Below are 17,220 nucleotides of genomic sequence, written 5' to 3' on the forward strand. Positions count from 1 at the left end.
CGACGACATCTTCGGTGCCGTTTTCCCTCCCGGGGGCGTCGTTTTGGAGCAGGTGCTGACTGGAGAGGCCCAAAGGTGGAGCGGCGTTACATCTTCTGCATCGACGATGGCGGATCTCGGCGGCATGGCGTACTGGAGTCTCGGCGTCTGATGCGTGTAGATGGACTCACACAGGAGGAGGATTCTATGTGGCATCATGGTGGCATCGGCGACAAAGAGGCCTGGCAAGGTCGATGCATTGATGCCTCCTAAAGATGGGGCAGCGGAAGGTGGTGGCAGCAATGCCTACAGCATGGCATGCGGTGCGCGCTCAACGTCTGTTACAACCGGTTGGTTCGGCAGGCAGTTTGGGGAGACCGCCGGATTAGATGGTGCTTTGGCGCGAGGTCAGGCACTTCATGAAGCTTGTCGGCTGAGCTTGTCAAGTAGGTGGCTTTGGGTTCATCAATGTATTTACTTTGTTAGACTTTGTTGAATAAGTTAATAAAAATGGTTGTGTGCATTCTTGGGTGCAAAGGCCGGGGGTTTCAACCTCCCTTTCGGAAAAAGGAATATTCGGCCAAAAGAGACCTATACAATCACTGTTAGCTAGGACTTAGTTTGAAACTGCAGTTTCCTTTTTCACCTTTGCAGTCTGTTTCTCTATGATACTGAAACTGCTCATCCTTTTTGTGGCTCTGAAACTGTAGCTCACACGGTTGAGTCTTCTTATATTTTTCTGCAGGACTATGTGAACAATGTGTAGAGCCAGATAGGCAATGCCCAGTCAATCATTGTTTCCCGAAGGTCGTTTCGATTTTTATCGTTGATTATTTTTAAGCAGCAGTCAGTGTTGTTTTTTGAAGGGTCACAGTCAGTGTTGTCCTATCTAGATCTGTATACAGCAGCTGAAAGTAATGTTTGTCAGCATTAGCTATCCTCTACTTTTCTTTGAGAAATGTTCAGCCATCATAGCAAAATATTTCATTTTTACTTTTTGTTTTGTGTTCAGACAAACTTCGAGCCTAATTTTGCTGATTTCTAGTATAGTCACGGCAGTTGATTTAGTGTCAATGTGCTGATTAGACAGTTCCTTTTATTCATAGTATTGTTCACAAAATACACACCAAATAATGCACAGTAAGCCTGATAAGAAAACTGAAGCTACGTTTTGTTGCATTTCAAGTAATAGCAAATAATGCAAGCCTTATTGTATTCATTGTAAATTGTTCACAAAAGATAATGATGAAGCCAAGGTGCAGCAGATTGGAAGGATACATCTTTCATTAGCACAGGGTAGCTGGTGCTTGCTTCTGTCCGTGGATGATTTCATGAACAGGCATGTACCACATCCTCATGTCTAGAGCTCAATGGGACTGACAAACAGTCGCTTAATCGTCCCCTCAAGATGGCTGCTGAACGTAAAGGCATCTGTCTTGTCATCATACATGAAGGGCATGCTGATCGTTATATTTGCGACTCGCTGCACCGCCGGAAGCAGCAGCTCAGGGAGCTCAATGCGTGCTTGGTTCGTAGTCTTCCATGCATCTTCGATCAGAGACCCTATCTTGGCAATGGCGACCTCACTCGCCACACCGTGCTCACTGATGTAACATTCCACGGAACTGACCACATCATTTTTGTTCTTCCCACGCTGTGAACAAACAAATGCTTAATCAGGGTAAGGAATACGGCTGGTAATCTTGGAGATTGTAATTTGTACCTTAAATGAAGCAAGATCATTCATGAAACGTGTCACCTCTGCGCAAGCCCTGACGGCATCAGTACAGCCGAGGGCCCATTCCAGTGCCTCCTTGGTTGCAGTATCGCCCATACCCACTAGCAACCCAACACATACCCATGGTCCACCTGAGCACACACTAGATACCTTCACTTGATCATTGAATCTTGGCTTGTGATTCTGATGAAACCATTCGGCTTCTTGGAGATAGTTGCTTGATAATATTTGAAACTACAAGTGAGAAAGTGAAACCGTATTAGTACTTCTGATGAAAGATTTTGATATGTCGGCGTCGTGGATATGAATGTAGACAATTAATATTTGAAATATACATGTGTTTTTCGCTATTATGATATAGAATCGGATTTGCTATCCACTTGGGCTGGGAGTACCTATATCAGTACTGAATTTCTAGTAATACTTTTATCTCATATCGAAGTATATGATTTCTAGATCTAAACAGTATTACATATTTGTGCAGAGCATGCTGCATATGTAGCATAAAGTTCTGTGAACTGGAGATCTTCTGATGTGAAAAGTCATCAACTCGGAGAGATATAATTTTTATACATTACCACTATTTTTTTTAAGTCCCAAGTGTGGTAGGTGTTGTGAGAAAAAGGGTAAAATTTGTGACTGAGAGTTACAGAAAGATAACGGAAAAATAAATATAGAAAGTAGCTAGGGAAAATAATCGTCGTTTGGTTGTGAGATGAGAGTGATATACCGCTTTTGTGCTAAAAGCGACCCGGTACTTCTCATCCGGTTTCAATACGTCCTCAAACTCCTTGAAGGTGCTCATCAGCTTGAGGTAGAACTTCTGTAAGTACTCTGGTAGAAGAGAAATAGCACTCTCCTCCCATCTGCATACAGATTAATTAGCTACACCACTGAATGCAATTTTGTGACTCATGTTTTATTCTCAAGTTAAGAAGATCAAGCAGCTAGTATCATGCTTCATGACAACTCCAACCTTTGTATAGCTTCATTGAGCTGTCTACACTCCACCAAAGTAGCACGGACATCGTAAGTGTCGTCTGTCATTATTATTATTGCGATTATCTTGGCAAGAATCGTCCTTGCACGTGTATACTCTTTCTCATAGTATGCTGTATACGCCCAGAAGTAGCACTCAACCACACGATCCCGCGAGTAGTTTAGCCCCACTTCTCTGTAAAGATTTTTCCACCATCTGAAAGTGAGCTTTTTGTTAGTGTTCTGTAAAAACAAAATATTGCAGCTAGGTTCATTTTATGAGAAGTATGACTGAAAGTTGTCTTTTGTTCCGGGAAAATGCAAAAGCATTATAGCATCCTAATATCAAGAACTTCATTTTTATCTATTCTTTAATGCCAGAATTTGACCATAGATTTAACTGACAAAATGTTAATGTATGTCATCAGAACTTATGTCGCTGGATTCGTATTTGGACATAGTTTCCAATGATACTATTTTTTGTGACATGCATTAACATTTTGTTAATTTAATCCATGGTCAAAATTTGACACAAAATACTAAGGGGACCAATAAACCAGGACGGAGGTAGTATATGTTACCTAGAGAGAGCCTTGAGCTCCTTCAAGTGGAGACGTTGCAGAAGGTTAAAATCCAGTTTGGCGAACTCCAAAATGGAGGTGTTGTGCGGCGGCTCTTCTTTGTACTCTGACATATAATGCAGCGCCTCTACTCTCTTCAAGGTCCTTGGCAGCGGCAAGTGAAGGGCGCGCCTGACTTGCTCTGCCAATGGGTACTCAAGCTTACCTTCCATCGATTCGAGGTGTCGCCTCGCAAATGAGATGCTTTCTTCAAGCTCTGTCTCCCCATGGATAAAAAGGTATGCTGCATTGTATAGACTTAATAGCCCCCTTGGGTCGTTAGTTACGGTAACATGGAAGGCCCCATCTTCGTCTTTGAACTTGCTGAATACATCTGCAAGAAGGGATACATGTTACATCTTATGAGCATATATGGGTAGCATTGGTGATTCTCTCTTCTTCATTGCATGCATACGTTTCGTAGTTTTTCTTAAAACAAGCAACACATCAGTATTCCAGACCAAACTGCTTTTACGTGACATGATGTGAATTTTAAGCATGTAGTGTTTCTGCGTATTTGTAATTGCATCAAGCGAAAAACTCGAAGTTTGACAACGGCTACTTACATAAAACAAGAAACTTTTATGGACAATACAATATTTCAGGAGGTTGGGTTATTAGTGAATACCTGGAGACACCCAAAAGCCTTGCTGCCTCAGTATGCGGAACCGAAGGGCGACATGATGAAGGCTGGAGCTATTGAATTCACCAGCATGAGTGCTTCTTAATGTGGAGTCAATTTGTTTATGAAAATGATGATCTACGCTTAGGTGTTGCAGTGTGTCTACAAGGTTCAGTTGCTCAACTATGGTACCGCATGAAAATAACCCGATTATTTTCTCCTTCAGTTGATTGGACCTCTCCGTCATCCTTTCCTCTGACATCTACATGGCATTACCAAAATATATGTTACGCAGTGTTAACTGAAACCATGTCCATGGTGAAATTTATACCATGTGACAAGGGGAGAAAATAATAGTGTTAGAAGGAAAGATTGTTCTTGGCTAAAGTTGCAGCCATTAGATGTTAGCTATTCTGCAAACAGGAAAACAGACCGTGACATGTTTAAGTATAAATAGAAACTGCAAAGGGAAACAAGAAAAAAAAAAGAAACATGAGATGATAGTTCCAAGTTTGTAACATCAAAATCTCCGGAAGAGAGGTTTGAATGCAATCTTGAAGTTTTATCGGTCTATCGAAACAAAACTGAAAGCCAATAAACAAACAGAATCCAGGCATATATCTCAACAATGGCAGAGTCCAGACCAGGTAATTACTTTAGGTCGGGCCATAAAACCGAAGGAAAAACACGCAGACTGAAAAAATGTACTGCTCCCGGACGCTGTTATTACTGCTGTAACAAGAGAAAGCATGCCTGTAACGGTTCTGGATTGTAGTTGATGAAGAAGTCACCCCAGACCGTGGGATGAAACACAGGCGCGGTAGCATCATGAGACGCCATGATAAAATGTGTAGTCTGGTGATTGTTGTAGTGGTGTGGCTTTGAGAAAACCTGGAGCGGTCGACGGCCTTATATACACAGCGTGGCTTTGAGAAGACCTGAAAAGCTGGTCTTTCGTGTTCACATGCTACTCACCTGCAAGGAGAGGAACAGATCTTGTTCCTTGCGTCACCTTCTCCATGGCGACCGGGGGCACTAACCCTAGCCCCCGCCGCCACCACCACCTCCTCCTTCCCGTGGCCCCCTGCCCCCCTCGTCGTCCCTAGAGGTGGCCATAGGGAAAACCCGTGCACCGCCGGTAAAGGGTACGACGGGGATCTCGCGTCCCGTGGCGCGAGATCGTCCTACAACGGCTGCTCCTCCCGGTAGCACGGCGTTGGTCCGGTGACAACGTGGGGACGTAAGACTCGGCGGAGATCTACGGCGCAAGGCCCCCGGGGCAGCGGCTCCGATCACCACGGCGGCGTCCCTTTCATCGGGGATGACAGGCCAATAGGTGGCTTCATGTGGCGGTGCCTAGAGGCGGCGTCGAGGGCGAGGTGCGTCCGCCAGTGAAAACCTCGCCGACTTCGGTCATGGCGGATGATGGTAGTGTATTTACGTCATTTCCTTGTTGGAGGTGTCGTTGTTGTAACTGTCATCTTCCTGTCATGCTGCTCTGGGGAAGTCCTAGATCCGGGTTTCTCAGATCGTACGATGGCAACAATGTGGCGTCGTACATTTTTTGGAGCATGTGATGACTGGATGGGTCCTGAGGTGGAGCAGCGTGGTCTTCCGAGTCGAAGACAGTTAGTCTTAGCGGCGTGGTGTAGCTGGTCTCGGCGGTGGACTCTTGGTGATGGACGAGTGCAGGGCAATGACGTTGTCTGGTGTCGACGACGGGCTTGGCAAGATCATTTCATTGATCCATGTACCGAAGATGGGTTCACCAAAGACAGTGATGACGACTTTTGAAGCATGCACATGCGCTATGTGCGAAGGGTCTACTGGACCGGTGCTCCGATTTTAGATGGTATGTGCAGGGATGAGATTAGGGCAAGGCCATGAACATGACCACCATTATCATTAAGTTTGTAGGAGTGATTTTTGTTGTCTAGAAAGTGGATTTGAAAGGATCAATGTTTTATTTTATACCGCATTATTGAATAATAAAATAATTTGACTGTAAGCATTGTATGATGCAGAGGGCGGAGCTCAACCTCCTTTTCTAAAACAAACACAGCATGCCCGTGCAGGCCTTTGAACGGGCAGGCGCCATCCAATGTTTTCTTTTTCAAGAGTGGTCAGCTAGGACTATACACCTACACGTCAGATCCAATTTAATGGAAATTGCACAAACCACCAACTATTGATATTGATTTTGCACAAATCACTCATTATATAGGTGTTTTTGGGAAAACTTTCAATCTATTCATTTTCAATCATGGCAGTACAACCAACATTAGAAATGAAAATTACATCTAGATCCGTAGGCCACCTAGCGACGACTACAAGCACTGAAGCGAGCCGAAGGCGCGCCACCGTCATCGCCCCAACACTATTTGTTGCAGTAGACAGTTGGGAAGTCGTCGTGCTAAGGCCCCATAGTACCAGCATCCCAGAACAGCAACCGCCGCCGATGAAGAATAACGTAGGTCGGAAGGACCCAAACCGAAGACACACAAACGTAGATGAACAACGACGAGATCCGAGCAAATCCACCAAAGATAGATCCGTCAGAGACACACCCCCACACGCCCACCAACGATGCTAGACGCACCGCCAAAACGGGGGCTAGGCGGGGAGACCTTTATTCCATCTTCAGGGAGCCGCCGCTATCTCGCCTTCCTAAGCAGGACACAAACCCTAACAAAATTGAAAAAAACGACTAAAAACGGAGCCCTCCCGCCGGCCCTTGCCAAGATCCACCGCGCCTCTATGGCCCTAGAGCCACCGGAGACGAGGTGGACCTGCGCCGACGCCGGCGAGAGGCACGAACCCTAACTTTCTTTCTTGGAGGAGGCGTCCTCCAAGAATAAGCATTAATAGTTGGTGGTTTGTGTAATTTTGTTTCCAATTTAATTCGCGTCACCATTGGGACTTTGGGAGAAGACGAGCCTAATTGTCAATGGCGTCTGACATAATTCCAACGAACACAACCTTGCCGAGCATGCCCTTGGTCATCTTGAACGAATCCGTCGTGTCGTGCGCGTACCTCCGTGTAACTTGCACTTGAAGTGTTGCCACGAGGTGAGCTCAGGTGGTGGTTCAGAAGCTGCAAGTCCAGTCTTCTTTCCCCATCACGGTCACTACTCATGAAAACTAGGGTCCCAATATTGCATTTTACGCCTATGCCTCCGTGTAGACCGACGCACATATAATATCCGCGTTCGTAATGAGTAATGACTAATGACCAATTAATTAATTTAGCTAGACCGCGCGAGCTGGTTCTGAAAGCGTGAAAAGTAGTGATCCGGCCGTTCATGCATGCATGGCAGCCGCGCTCTCGTCGTCGGCGTGACGACCGATGGACGACGTCCGGCTGCTGGTAAGCTGACAGCCATGGCTGACCGGCCCGATCGATAGTGAAGTAAGAACAGAGACCTTTTCTGGCTGCGTAGGAACCTGCTCTCCTCCAACGACGTCAAGTTGTACATGGAGGTATGGCCTAGCTGGTCATTAATTACGACATAGCAGCCGCGTGATGTTCCGGTCAGAGTTTCGGCGAAAATACCTTGAGCTCGGCTGCGAAGAGGACGGCGACATGGAGGGCCTTCATTGAAGATAGCCAGCATGCTGCCCTGCTCGATCGATCTGGTTAAGGGCTTTTTTTTTGCGAATGATCTGGTTAAGGGCTTAACCGCTTAAGGTCATGTCGGGCTGATTGATTGTTCTTTCTCTCTTGACTTACCAGAGGTCTTTTCATGCGGGGGCTCTTCTTCCTCTCTCTCTCTCTCTTACATGCATGCAAAGATACATAGACACGACATCATCAAAGATTCTTTTTATTTATTTTGAGATTTTATTATTTTTATATCTTCCAAATTGTTAATCCGATCGATGATCCGCTTTCACTGTTAGCTCCCTCGCGACGATATCTTCATGTTGACATGTTTTGATAACTTTTGTTTTCATCAGTAGTTGGCACATTAATATCACTTAGTTTCCAGATTATGAGCCACTTAGTTGTCAGATTATATTAACTTGGTTGTTGGATTGTTGAACGCCAATATATACCACTAGCAAACTTGCTTCGTGGTACTTGTATGGGATGATGCCACTCCTTTTCTATTGTTAACACTTGGTTATTCACTCTCTACCCTTACATCACATTACAACGTCTAAACACATACAAACATATTATCTGGTAACTGTACATAATTATTGTGGCAATTGTTCACTATTGGCAGAGACAATTATGTTGTCATATTCTAACAACCAGAGTCCGTAAAAAAATTGTTCAAACACGACAATATGATATGTTGTTTTGAAGTCCTCGCCAGAGACAAACTCGCTGGTGAAAATGGATCACTAATTGGGTTAACAGTTCATGAGATAAATTATTTTGAATATTTGAATGTGTTAATTAATGTGACGACAACAACACATATGGTGCTCTCTCTATATAAAGGAACATTTACATTGTAACGGAGCAGCATGGGAATACCACGGTGCACGCTACGCACATTAGATTTTCCCTTCTTTCTTTTAATTTTCTTTCAGGTACTCCTGCCATTCCAAAATAATTGAAGTTCTAATATTTTCTCAAGTCAAACTTTTAAAGGTTTGATCAAATTTATAGAAATTTACGTCAAGATCTATGATATCAAATATATATAATATGAAAATTCATTTCATAATGAATCTAATGAAGGAAATTTGGTTTTATAGACATTGATACATACTATTTGTGTATTTCTGGTCAGACTTAATAAGTTTTGACTTAAGATACTCCTAGAACTATAATTATTTTGAAACGGAGGGAGTAGTAAATGATATCGTCCAGTTCTTCATCTGGGAACTGATTAATGAAGTCATTGTAGTTTTTTTCTTCAATAACAATATAAATATCGGGGAGCGCTAGATGCGGTATTTTCTACATGAATTTCCTGGATGACGCCTGTTGTGTCAAAATGTAGATCCTTAGCACGAGCAACCGAGTAAGCGGGCCGTCCCATTTGTAAAAGAGAAGGCAGTACATGATGATCTGGTTTCGGGATCGTCTTAGCAGGTTCTTCAATGGGTTTTGTTTTTTTCTCATGTTTTCTTCACTTGTTTTTCTGGTTTTTCATTTTTTCTGTTCTTTTTCTTGGTTTTTTCTTTAATTTTTAAATGGTAAAAAATAAAAAATGTTCTCATTTATGAAAAATGCCACATTTAAAAATTACAATTTACAAAAAATATGCACGCTTTCAAAAAATATTCACATTTTTTTAATTTTTGTTCATAATTTCAAATTCTCTTTGTGTTTTTAAATTTTTCCCATTTTCAGAAAGTATTAGGAATTTCAATATTTTTTCATATTTTAAAAAATGTTCGGAATTTCTAATTATGTTCGTGTTTTTCAAGAAACGTTTGAAATTCATTTTTTGCTCACATTTTCAAAATAGTTTTCCTGTTTTTTCCAAAAAAATGTTCTGTATTTCTATTTTTTTCGTGTTTTTCAAAAAAAATTAAAAATCATCTCACATTTTCAAAAATGATTTCGTATGATTTTAAAAATGCTCGGGATTTTAAAATTTGTAACAATGTTGCCGTCCGTTGAGGGGCCGGCCCGGTCAGGTCACCCTATGCGTCTTTTCCCTTTTGTTAGGGATTGCTTCTGGAATTCTTGTACTAGCATGTGATCTAGACATGTTACTTTTATCTTACATGACTAGTTTGAGTAGCACTGATGTTCTTTTCTTTATTCATGTTTGGTATGTTAATCATGATTTATTTGCCGCATTTTTGGATTAAAATTATCGGAAAATTTCTCATATATTCAACAATCAAAAAACCTTATCATTGGCAATTTCTCCAACTGTTTTGCTGCAACCCTCAAACTTCATGTGTTTGAGGGTGTGAATTACGAGGAATGGCACACAAGGAAGTTCTTTGGCTAACCACAAACCTTCAAGGGAAAGCCACAAGGACCATTTACTCCTGAAGATGAGAAAGCTTTCCAGGCTACTGATACCCTCTTCAAAGGTATTGTTCTCAATGTTCTTGACGACAAGATTGTCGATCCTATCATGACCATTATGGTTGTCAGTATTTCAAGACCGTCAGTGTTATTGGGCGGCGACATATTTATTCGGAGGAGGTGTGAGCGGCGGATTGGGATGGTAAGACATGAGACATGAGATTTGCCTATGGTCCTACCTTTGGTGGTTGTATTGCCTCCAGCACTCATAGCGATCAAAAGGATCATTGGGGAGATTAGTTTCTTAGGTTACAAGCTCTCAGCCGGACGGCGGAAAGAAAGAAGATAGTGGTAGATGAGAACCTAGCTATAGTATGATCTATAGAACGTGTCGGATCCCTGAGAAGGCCCCTATCTCGCCTTATATATACCTAGATAAGCTACAATTACATGGCTCGACCCTGATTGTTGGTGAGCTCGCGCCCCTTGGTCCCGCGCCCACGGTTACTTGATGTAGTTCATACTTCCTGACTTCATGTTAAAGATACAAAATAGACGATATTTGTTAACAAGGTTCAAAATCAACATAGTATATACATCCTTTCAAAAAAAACATAGTATATACAGATCGACAACAAACCGCCAGGGCAGGCCGCCAAACATCCCTGCCACGAGAGTGTCCGGACCGTCCCTCTGTTAATCTCGTGTCTATGCTACCAACTCCGTCATAGTCTATTTTGGCTACCCGTGGTGCCTTTATATAATAATAAGCTCATATTACAAATGTTTGACTCAAACACCTAAATCTCTTGTGTAGCCTAACTGTAGTCCTATACACATATTCAACAAAATTTTAACACTTCCAAAAAAAACCTAGTCATGTACTACCACTGGACCCAAGATTCTGAGAAACTTGTCCCTATGACACTTTGGTGTTCTGCTTCTGCACATCTCTCTACATTTACAAGCTACAGATAAAAGAACCACATATCTGTCATGCTAAAAATGTTGAAACCATCCCATTGGCTGAATGCCTAAAACCATGCAAATGCTGACAACACTATACACCAGCTTGTATGAATAATGACTAGCTGGAACTGCTCGGATCAGTCTGCACGCTATGATCTGCAATGATGATATCGACAGGGTTCTTCCACGTGATAACATTACTCTTAAGATACAATTGGGGCCGTTCGACGCTCTGGGCCATGACGATTCTGCAGGTGCTCCAGTCGTCTGCTGCTATCTCAACACCCATGTAGGTCAGATGGTCTGAGGCGCTCAAGAACAACGCAAACACACTCCTGCAAATGCAGAGACAGGGAGCAGCCGAACAGGTGTTAGGACTTCGAAACAGGAGACAGGGTGAGTTAACCAAATCGCTACCAGAGAAATGAATGGGCCCCCACCTGCAACAATCTGGATCTTCTCCGCTGCCGTCGCAAACTCGGAAGGTTGTGTTGCCATCAACATCATGTTCCCATACCTTAAATTTGAATGCACAGTGGATGGTGATTCAAGGATGTATAACAGATATATAGTAAGAGATCTTTCCAAAATCGATTCAGAGCGAAATGTTCGTATAGATAGTCCGGTTCTTCAAACAGAGACAACACAATGGTAAACTACTGCATTTCATCAAAATAGTAATGCGTGGTGACAAATGTTTTGCATGGTAACTGATGTTCAATTGTATTACACATCATGCAGATGTTTATATCACTTTGGGAGCACCAGGCGTCCTGTTGATGCTGTGTCTGTCGACAGTGTCCAAGTAAAAAAATATCTAGAGTGCGTTTGGTTGAAAAGAACAATGAGCATATAATGTTGAGAGAATTTTTACAATGATCAAGTCATGCAATTTCTAGGTTTATGCAGGGGCATACCTCTCTAGGGAAGTGGTGGTATGTCAGGTGCGGGAGGAAGAAGAAATAAGGGGGTAAATGAGGCACAATATCATGTTCATGTGTCACTCGGATCGCACTGGGTACATATTGTTCAAAGTAGGAGGCAAAGGGCAGCATTGCCAATACGTGGTTGCCCAAAAGTCATGAGATGAACAGTGTCACTTCCAAGGCTAATCTGTAAATGGGAGGAACATTTCAGAGATCATGAATCAGCAAATACAGAAGTGTTTAATGTCGAAAGATAGTATTCCCTTGTTCACCAAAACAAAAGGTGAGCCTTATGCCAATAACATAATCGCGGGGGCACTTACAGCGAGATCAAGTGCACAGAAAGAAGCCATAGCTCCTCCCATCGAATGCCCTGTAACTATTATGCTAATATCTCCATACAATCTTCTTGCCTTGCGAACAGCATTTGTGATGGCTGGACGTAAAAGTGTATTATTGTAAGCAGAGTAAAATCCAGTGTGGACCTTTAACCAGAACATAAACCTCATCAGAAAATAAATAACAGCTACTCCTATATAAACAGAGTATATATCTCAAGTTCGTGCCAAAGACCTTCGCATCAGGCATGTTTGGATAGTTTAGGTCAACCTGCTTCCATACCAGGTCCTTAATCCAGTTCTGTACACTGAATGAGATAATTTAGAAGTGAACAGAGAGGGACATAAACACAAAAGCCAGTAAAGCTATGCCAAATTATTCCAAAACCTGTTCTCTTGAGTTCCCCTGATTGCAACGATTACAGCATTGAGATTATGATCAACACCAATGAATGCCTGTCAGGTTATTTAATCGCAAGAATATTTTAGTCCCGTGGGGAACAAACTTTACCATGTAAATTAAGGTTGTAGCAATGTAGCATACAGACCTGCAAGCAGTTCTGGATATCGACAATTATACACCTAATCTCAAAGCCCTGTTTTGAAATAAGATACCCGGCGACATCGGTAGTGAGTTATTTGTAGTAGTTGAACTTAAAAGTAAACCAAACGACACAATTAGACAAGATAAATAACAAGACGACACAATTAGTTGTCTCACTTTAGTCAAGTCATTACATCTTGAGCACGTCCATGTATATAGAGCTGTTAGGTCCGTCATATACACCTAAGAATGAGAAAAATAATATGAGCATAAATTAATTTTGGTTATATATAAATATACACAAGAAATTCGAAATAAAACGGAATTCCAATATTTAATTACAAATTTGTAATGTGCGAATGATAATACAAGAGCCTAGAACGCATGACAGGTTGAGAGAAAAGAGGACGAAGTAACTTACAGCTGAAGCATATTCCACAATAGTCTTCGCTAGGGTATAATTAAAAACAAAAGTCCGGTTGTTGCTGTTGAAACTGGGTCCTGTGAATGATAATCAGGGCATTTTGTTCATACGACGGAATCTGGGAACAGATTTCTGGTAGACTGGAGCTTGCGCCCAACAGGAGATGCTAACACAATCACAAAAGTTGTACGGCGAACAGAGAAATACCTCTCCGTCCTCCGTGCGAGGCTGCGGACAGCAGCAAGAAGGCCACCATGGCCGCCGCCGCCGCCGCGACCCACCGCCGACTCCCCATTTAGAAGCGCGGGGAAATCGGGCGCGGAGAACCGATTAAGGACCAACGATGCGTGCTTGAAAACTTGGGCGGAGGATGAAGAGGCGAGGCCGATCAAGCAAGAAAGGGATGAGGAAGGAGGGTGGGATGAGGCGGGGCGCCACGGCTCTGCTCGGGTCGCTGTCGTGTTGGTGCGTGTTTGGTTGGACTGTGTCACCGGAATCGGCCATGGAAAGTCAAGCAGGAGTTCTAGCAGAGTACTCTGCCCGTGGCCTGGGTGGTGGGGTCTGGGTGTGACGTGCCAACGTTACACTGGGTGTCAGGGTTGACGTGTCAACGTTACCCAGAGATGTCACAGGTTGGTTTTTCTAGTGGCAGCGCCGTGCACCGGTGCACGCGTGTTTTTATTTATTTAATGCAGTACAATCGTGAATGTTCACCGAGCGCTGCTACACCGACGACAGATTTGGACGATCAGCGGACGACACTACACATCAAGCCGTTGATACGGTAGAGCAAAAGCAGACAACACTGTTTATTCCTGCATCGCGTGGGGTTCGGCCAGCTAATGTCGTCCGTCCAGCAGTTTCGATGTTCACCTGCACATGTACTCATCTGCACACGCGCACATTGCATCAGCCTCTTCGAGCTAACTAGTAATGATGCACGTGCAATGCACGTTTATATTAGATAATATATTAGTTGCACGTTATATTAGATAAGATATATCTGTTGCACGTTGGTATTTGGTAAGATATCAATTACATTTTCACGAGAATGGTATGATATTAATTACATGGCAGATTTCAAGGGATAGCGTTGAGTCAAAACGTGTTTATAACAAATGACAGTGGTGGATAATTAGAGCGTTAAACGTGTTTGGTGCTCAACATTGGAGTGATTTGAACCGCTAGATAACATGATTTGACGGTCGAGATGGTTTAGATCTGCCCATTTGGATCTTTTTATATTGGTATAGATATAGATATAGATAAGCCGTAAACGCATCGTAGGTGAGGGTAACGTTTCCTTCCACTCAACAATCATAATGAAAAAGGCTAAAATAAATCTGTATCCATATCAATATAGAGAATACCCAAAGGGGTATATTTAATTAATTTCGGCCATCATATCAATCCGACGGCCTATATTGCTCCAATGATAAGTGTTGAATGTGCAACTAATATCATGTTAAATATCCAAAGCCCAATTTTGAACCCGAGCTCAAACGTACCATGATAAGCGGTAAAAAAATAATAGTTGAAATAAATAAAATAAACATATTTTTTACAAACATTGACAAATATTTTGCATGCTTACCAAATTTCAGCGCAAAATGACATTCGTGAAAGTCATGAAAATAAATCAACACTCTAAAATATTTTCAATACTAGCATTTTTTATCATCAATATATGTTTTTTTGCCATTATTGTCCATGAATGTCATTTCATGCTTGAATTTTTGCATGCATACAAAACATTTGTCAAAGTCTATCATCAAAACTTTTAGAATTTTTTAAACTTGTTTACTATTTTCTTCTTTCGCTTTTACTCTTCATCAGGTAGCATTTGAGCTCGGGGACAGATGCTTCGCAACTTTTGTGCGAATCACATAACTAATGTGTAGTTGATATCTACCTACTATCAATGTGCAATTAATTTCCTTCTTAATATCAACGCGCATTGCACGTGCGTATTTACTAGTTCAGAAAAATGCGAGCACAAGTGCTAAGTGTAGAACTTGAACCTTGATAGATGGTCCATCACAAAAAACTTTATCATCTGAGCTACACTCTGTTTGCGCGTGCTAACATTACTTGTTATAGAAATAAAAATAACAGAGTCAATTGCCAAAAGTCCTCTTTTGCGAGCTCACATGAACAGTAAATCAGAAAACTAAAAAAGATTTTAATTTTCTAGAAAACTCCTGTTAGGAAGTTTCACGATTTTCACAAATGACATTCCGTGGTCAAACTTTTGAAGCACTCAATTTTTTTGTCACTACTCGCCACAAGCATAATTCAGATTCTTCTTTAATATTTTTTCAAATATTTGGATCTTATTATTTACACAAACTTATTCGATCTCAAGCTAAGAAATATCGTCTTCACCAATAGGCTGTATCTTGTTGTGAGGTTATTTATAAGTAGGTGCTTCTAGTGTTGTCGAGGGACATGTGAAGGTGTGTGTTCGACGGATCATACGGGGTTAGTTGGTATTTCTTTTCGGTGAATCTAGTTGGATCCGATCTTTGTTCGTCTATATTCATGTGTCTACAACATGGATCCTTTAGATCTATACTTTTATTCATCGACGTGGTTGGTTTAGTGGGGTCTTAGTATAACTATTTACCACAACAAGGTTTGTCCGACTCTGTCGAGGAAGAACGATGAGAGCGACACACATTTGACTCGTTTCCAGTGCCTCTAGTGGTACGTCTATGGATCTGGATGTATTCACAATTGATGAGTGGATGGAAAGTTTTACAAAAAAATATGAGTGCTATGTACTTCTATGTTCAATAAAAAATAAATAAATAATTACACTAGTATAAACATGTGTTAAGATGTCTTTATGGTGTCTTTTCTTAAACTAGTAATAATGTACGTGCAATGCACGTTTATATTAGATAGGATATTAGTTGCATGTCATATTAGATAAGATATATCTGCTGCACGTTGGTATTTGGTAAAATATCAATTACTTTTTCGCAGGAATGGTAGGGTATTAATTATATGACAGATTTCAAGGGATAGCATTGAGTAAAAACGTGTTTATAATCAATGGCAGTGGTGGGTAATTAGAGCGTTAAACGTGTTTGGTGTTCAATATTGGAGCGATTTGAATCGCTAGATAACATGATTTGACGGTTGAGATGGTTTGAATCTGCCCATCTAGGTTTTTTTATATTGGTATAGATATAGATAAAAAAAAACAATAGCGTAACCGGCGACCGGAAAGGAGCAGGCGAAGGTGCCTCGCTTCCGCCTCCGCGCCATGGGGGCGATCAGCTCGGCGCGGATCTCCAACATCCCAGCTCCGCAGGTGCTGTTTACCTTCCCCTCTTCCCCCCTCTCCTCCCTTGGCACCGGCGGCGTTCCGGCCTCCGGCACCACTGGTGGCCCTCGAGATGTTAGGGCCATTTTATCACCATACTTTTTGGGTTCACATAGACATAGGCAGTCCGGCACCTTTCTATACTCAAATCGGCAGCGGGGATTGATCCGAGAAGCAAATATCAGTGGTTTCTGGGGGATCGCTGCTGACTGCGGCAGTGTTTAATGGCCAACCTCGAGGCGGGTGGCAGAAAAGTTCAGCTTTCGTGGTGTTGGCATAAACCTAGACTTCACAATGTCCCTGTGCGGATCCTGTTGCTAGTTAAAATCGTTTATTATAGGCTTTACCACCCGTGACTAAACTTAGATAATATATCATCATTAGCCGGCCAATTAGCAGCACAAACTTGTGGAGTCTCTAACATCTGCACTGAATTCGGTGCGTCTTGAGTGAGTCTCGACTGCTCAATGTCACACTGAATTACTGAAACAATGCAGACCATCACCCAATCAGACCTGGACATTTTTAGGCTCGAATTGCAACATTGGGACCATGCACCACAAAATATATTGTCTTATTTCTGAAAAAGCCATGTTTGTATGGCTCCATATCTTGAAAAGTATTCATAACCATTCTTTCGCGCTACTCTCGCCATGGACTATCCGACATCGCCTCCTGGATACGCTCACAGATTTTGCCCTCTGGCTTCATGTCATATGCCAACCTGTCCACATGAAGCAGACTTATTATTTGCAAGATTATATGTGCGTTGACATCGTACTACGGTACTATCTTCCTCTCTTCAAC

General features: G+C 42.2%; 1 protein-coding gene and 1 pseudogene across 1 annotated transcript; both read right to left on the reverse strand.

Moving 5' to 3' along the window:
* Positions 1–1,102: 1,102 nt before the first annotated feature.
* On the reverse strand, positions 1,103–4,779 carry LOC125541098 (tau-cadinol synthase-like). Its single transcript, XM_048704581.1, has 7 exons — positions 4,691–4,779; positions 3,944–4,199; positions 3,277–3,649; positions 2,694–2,912; positions 2,448–2,583; positions 1,703–1,951; positions 1,103–1,633 (listed from the first exon to the last, which is right to left on the reverse strand). Exons 1-7 carry the CDS (start codon positions 4,775–4,777, stop codon positions 1,340–1,342), a joined length of 1,614 nt encoding a protein of 537 aa, XP_048560538.1. The 5' UTR covers positions 4,778–4,779; the 3' UTR covers positions 1,103–1,339.
* Positions 4,780–10,614: 5,835 nt separating this feature from the next.
* On the reverse strand, positions 10,615–13,628 carry LOC125535925 (annotated as a pseudogene).
* Between the last annotated feature and the right edge of the window lie 3,592 nt (positions 13,629–17,220).

Source organism: Triticum urartu, chromosome 2 (genome assembly GCF_003073215.2).
Source record: "Triticum urartu cultivar G1812 chromosome 2, Tu2.1, whole genome shotgun sequence".
In the NCBI taxonomy this organism is placed as follows: Eukaryota; Viridiplantae; Streptophyta; class Magnoliopsida; order Poales; family Poaceae; genus Triticum; species Triticum urartu.

Coding starts and splice junctions, on each gene's coding strand:
- LOC125541098 (XM_048704581.1), bottom strand. CDS start 4,777: ATGGCGTCTCATGATGCTACCGCGCCTGTGTTTCATCCCACGGTCTGG. Junction 4,200..4,690: donor ACAATCCAGAACCGTTACAG/GCATGCTTTCTC, acceptor AATGCCATGTAG/ATGTCAGAGGAAAGGATGAC. Junction 2,584..2,693: donor CTCAATGAAGCTATACAAAG/GTTGGAGTTGTC, acceptor ATCTGTATGCAG/ATGGGAGGAGAGTGCTATTT.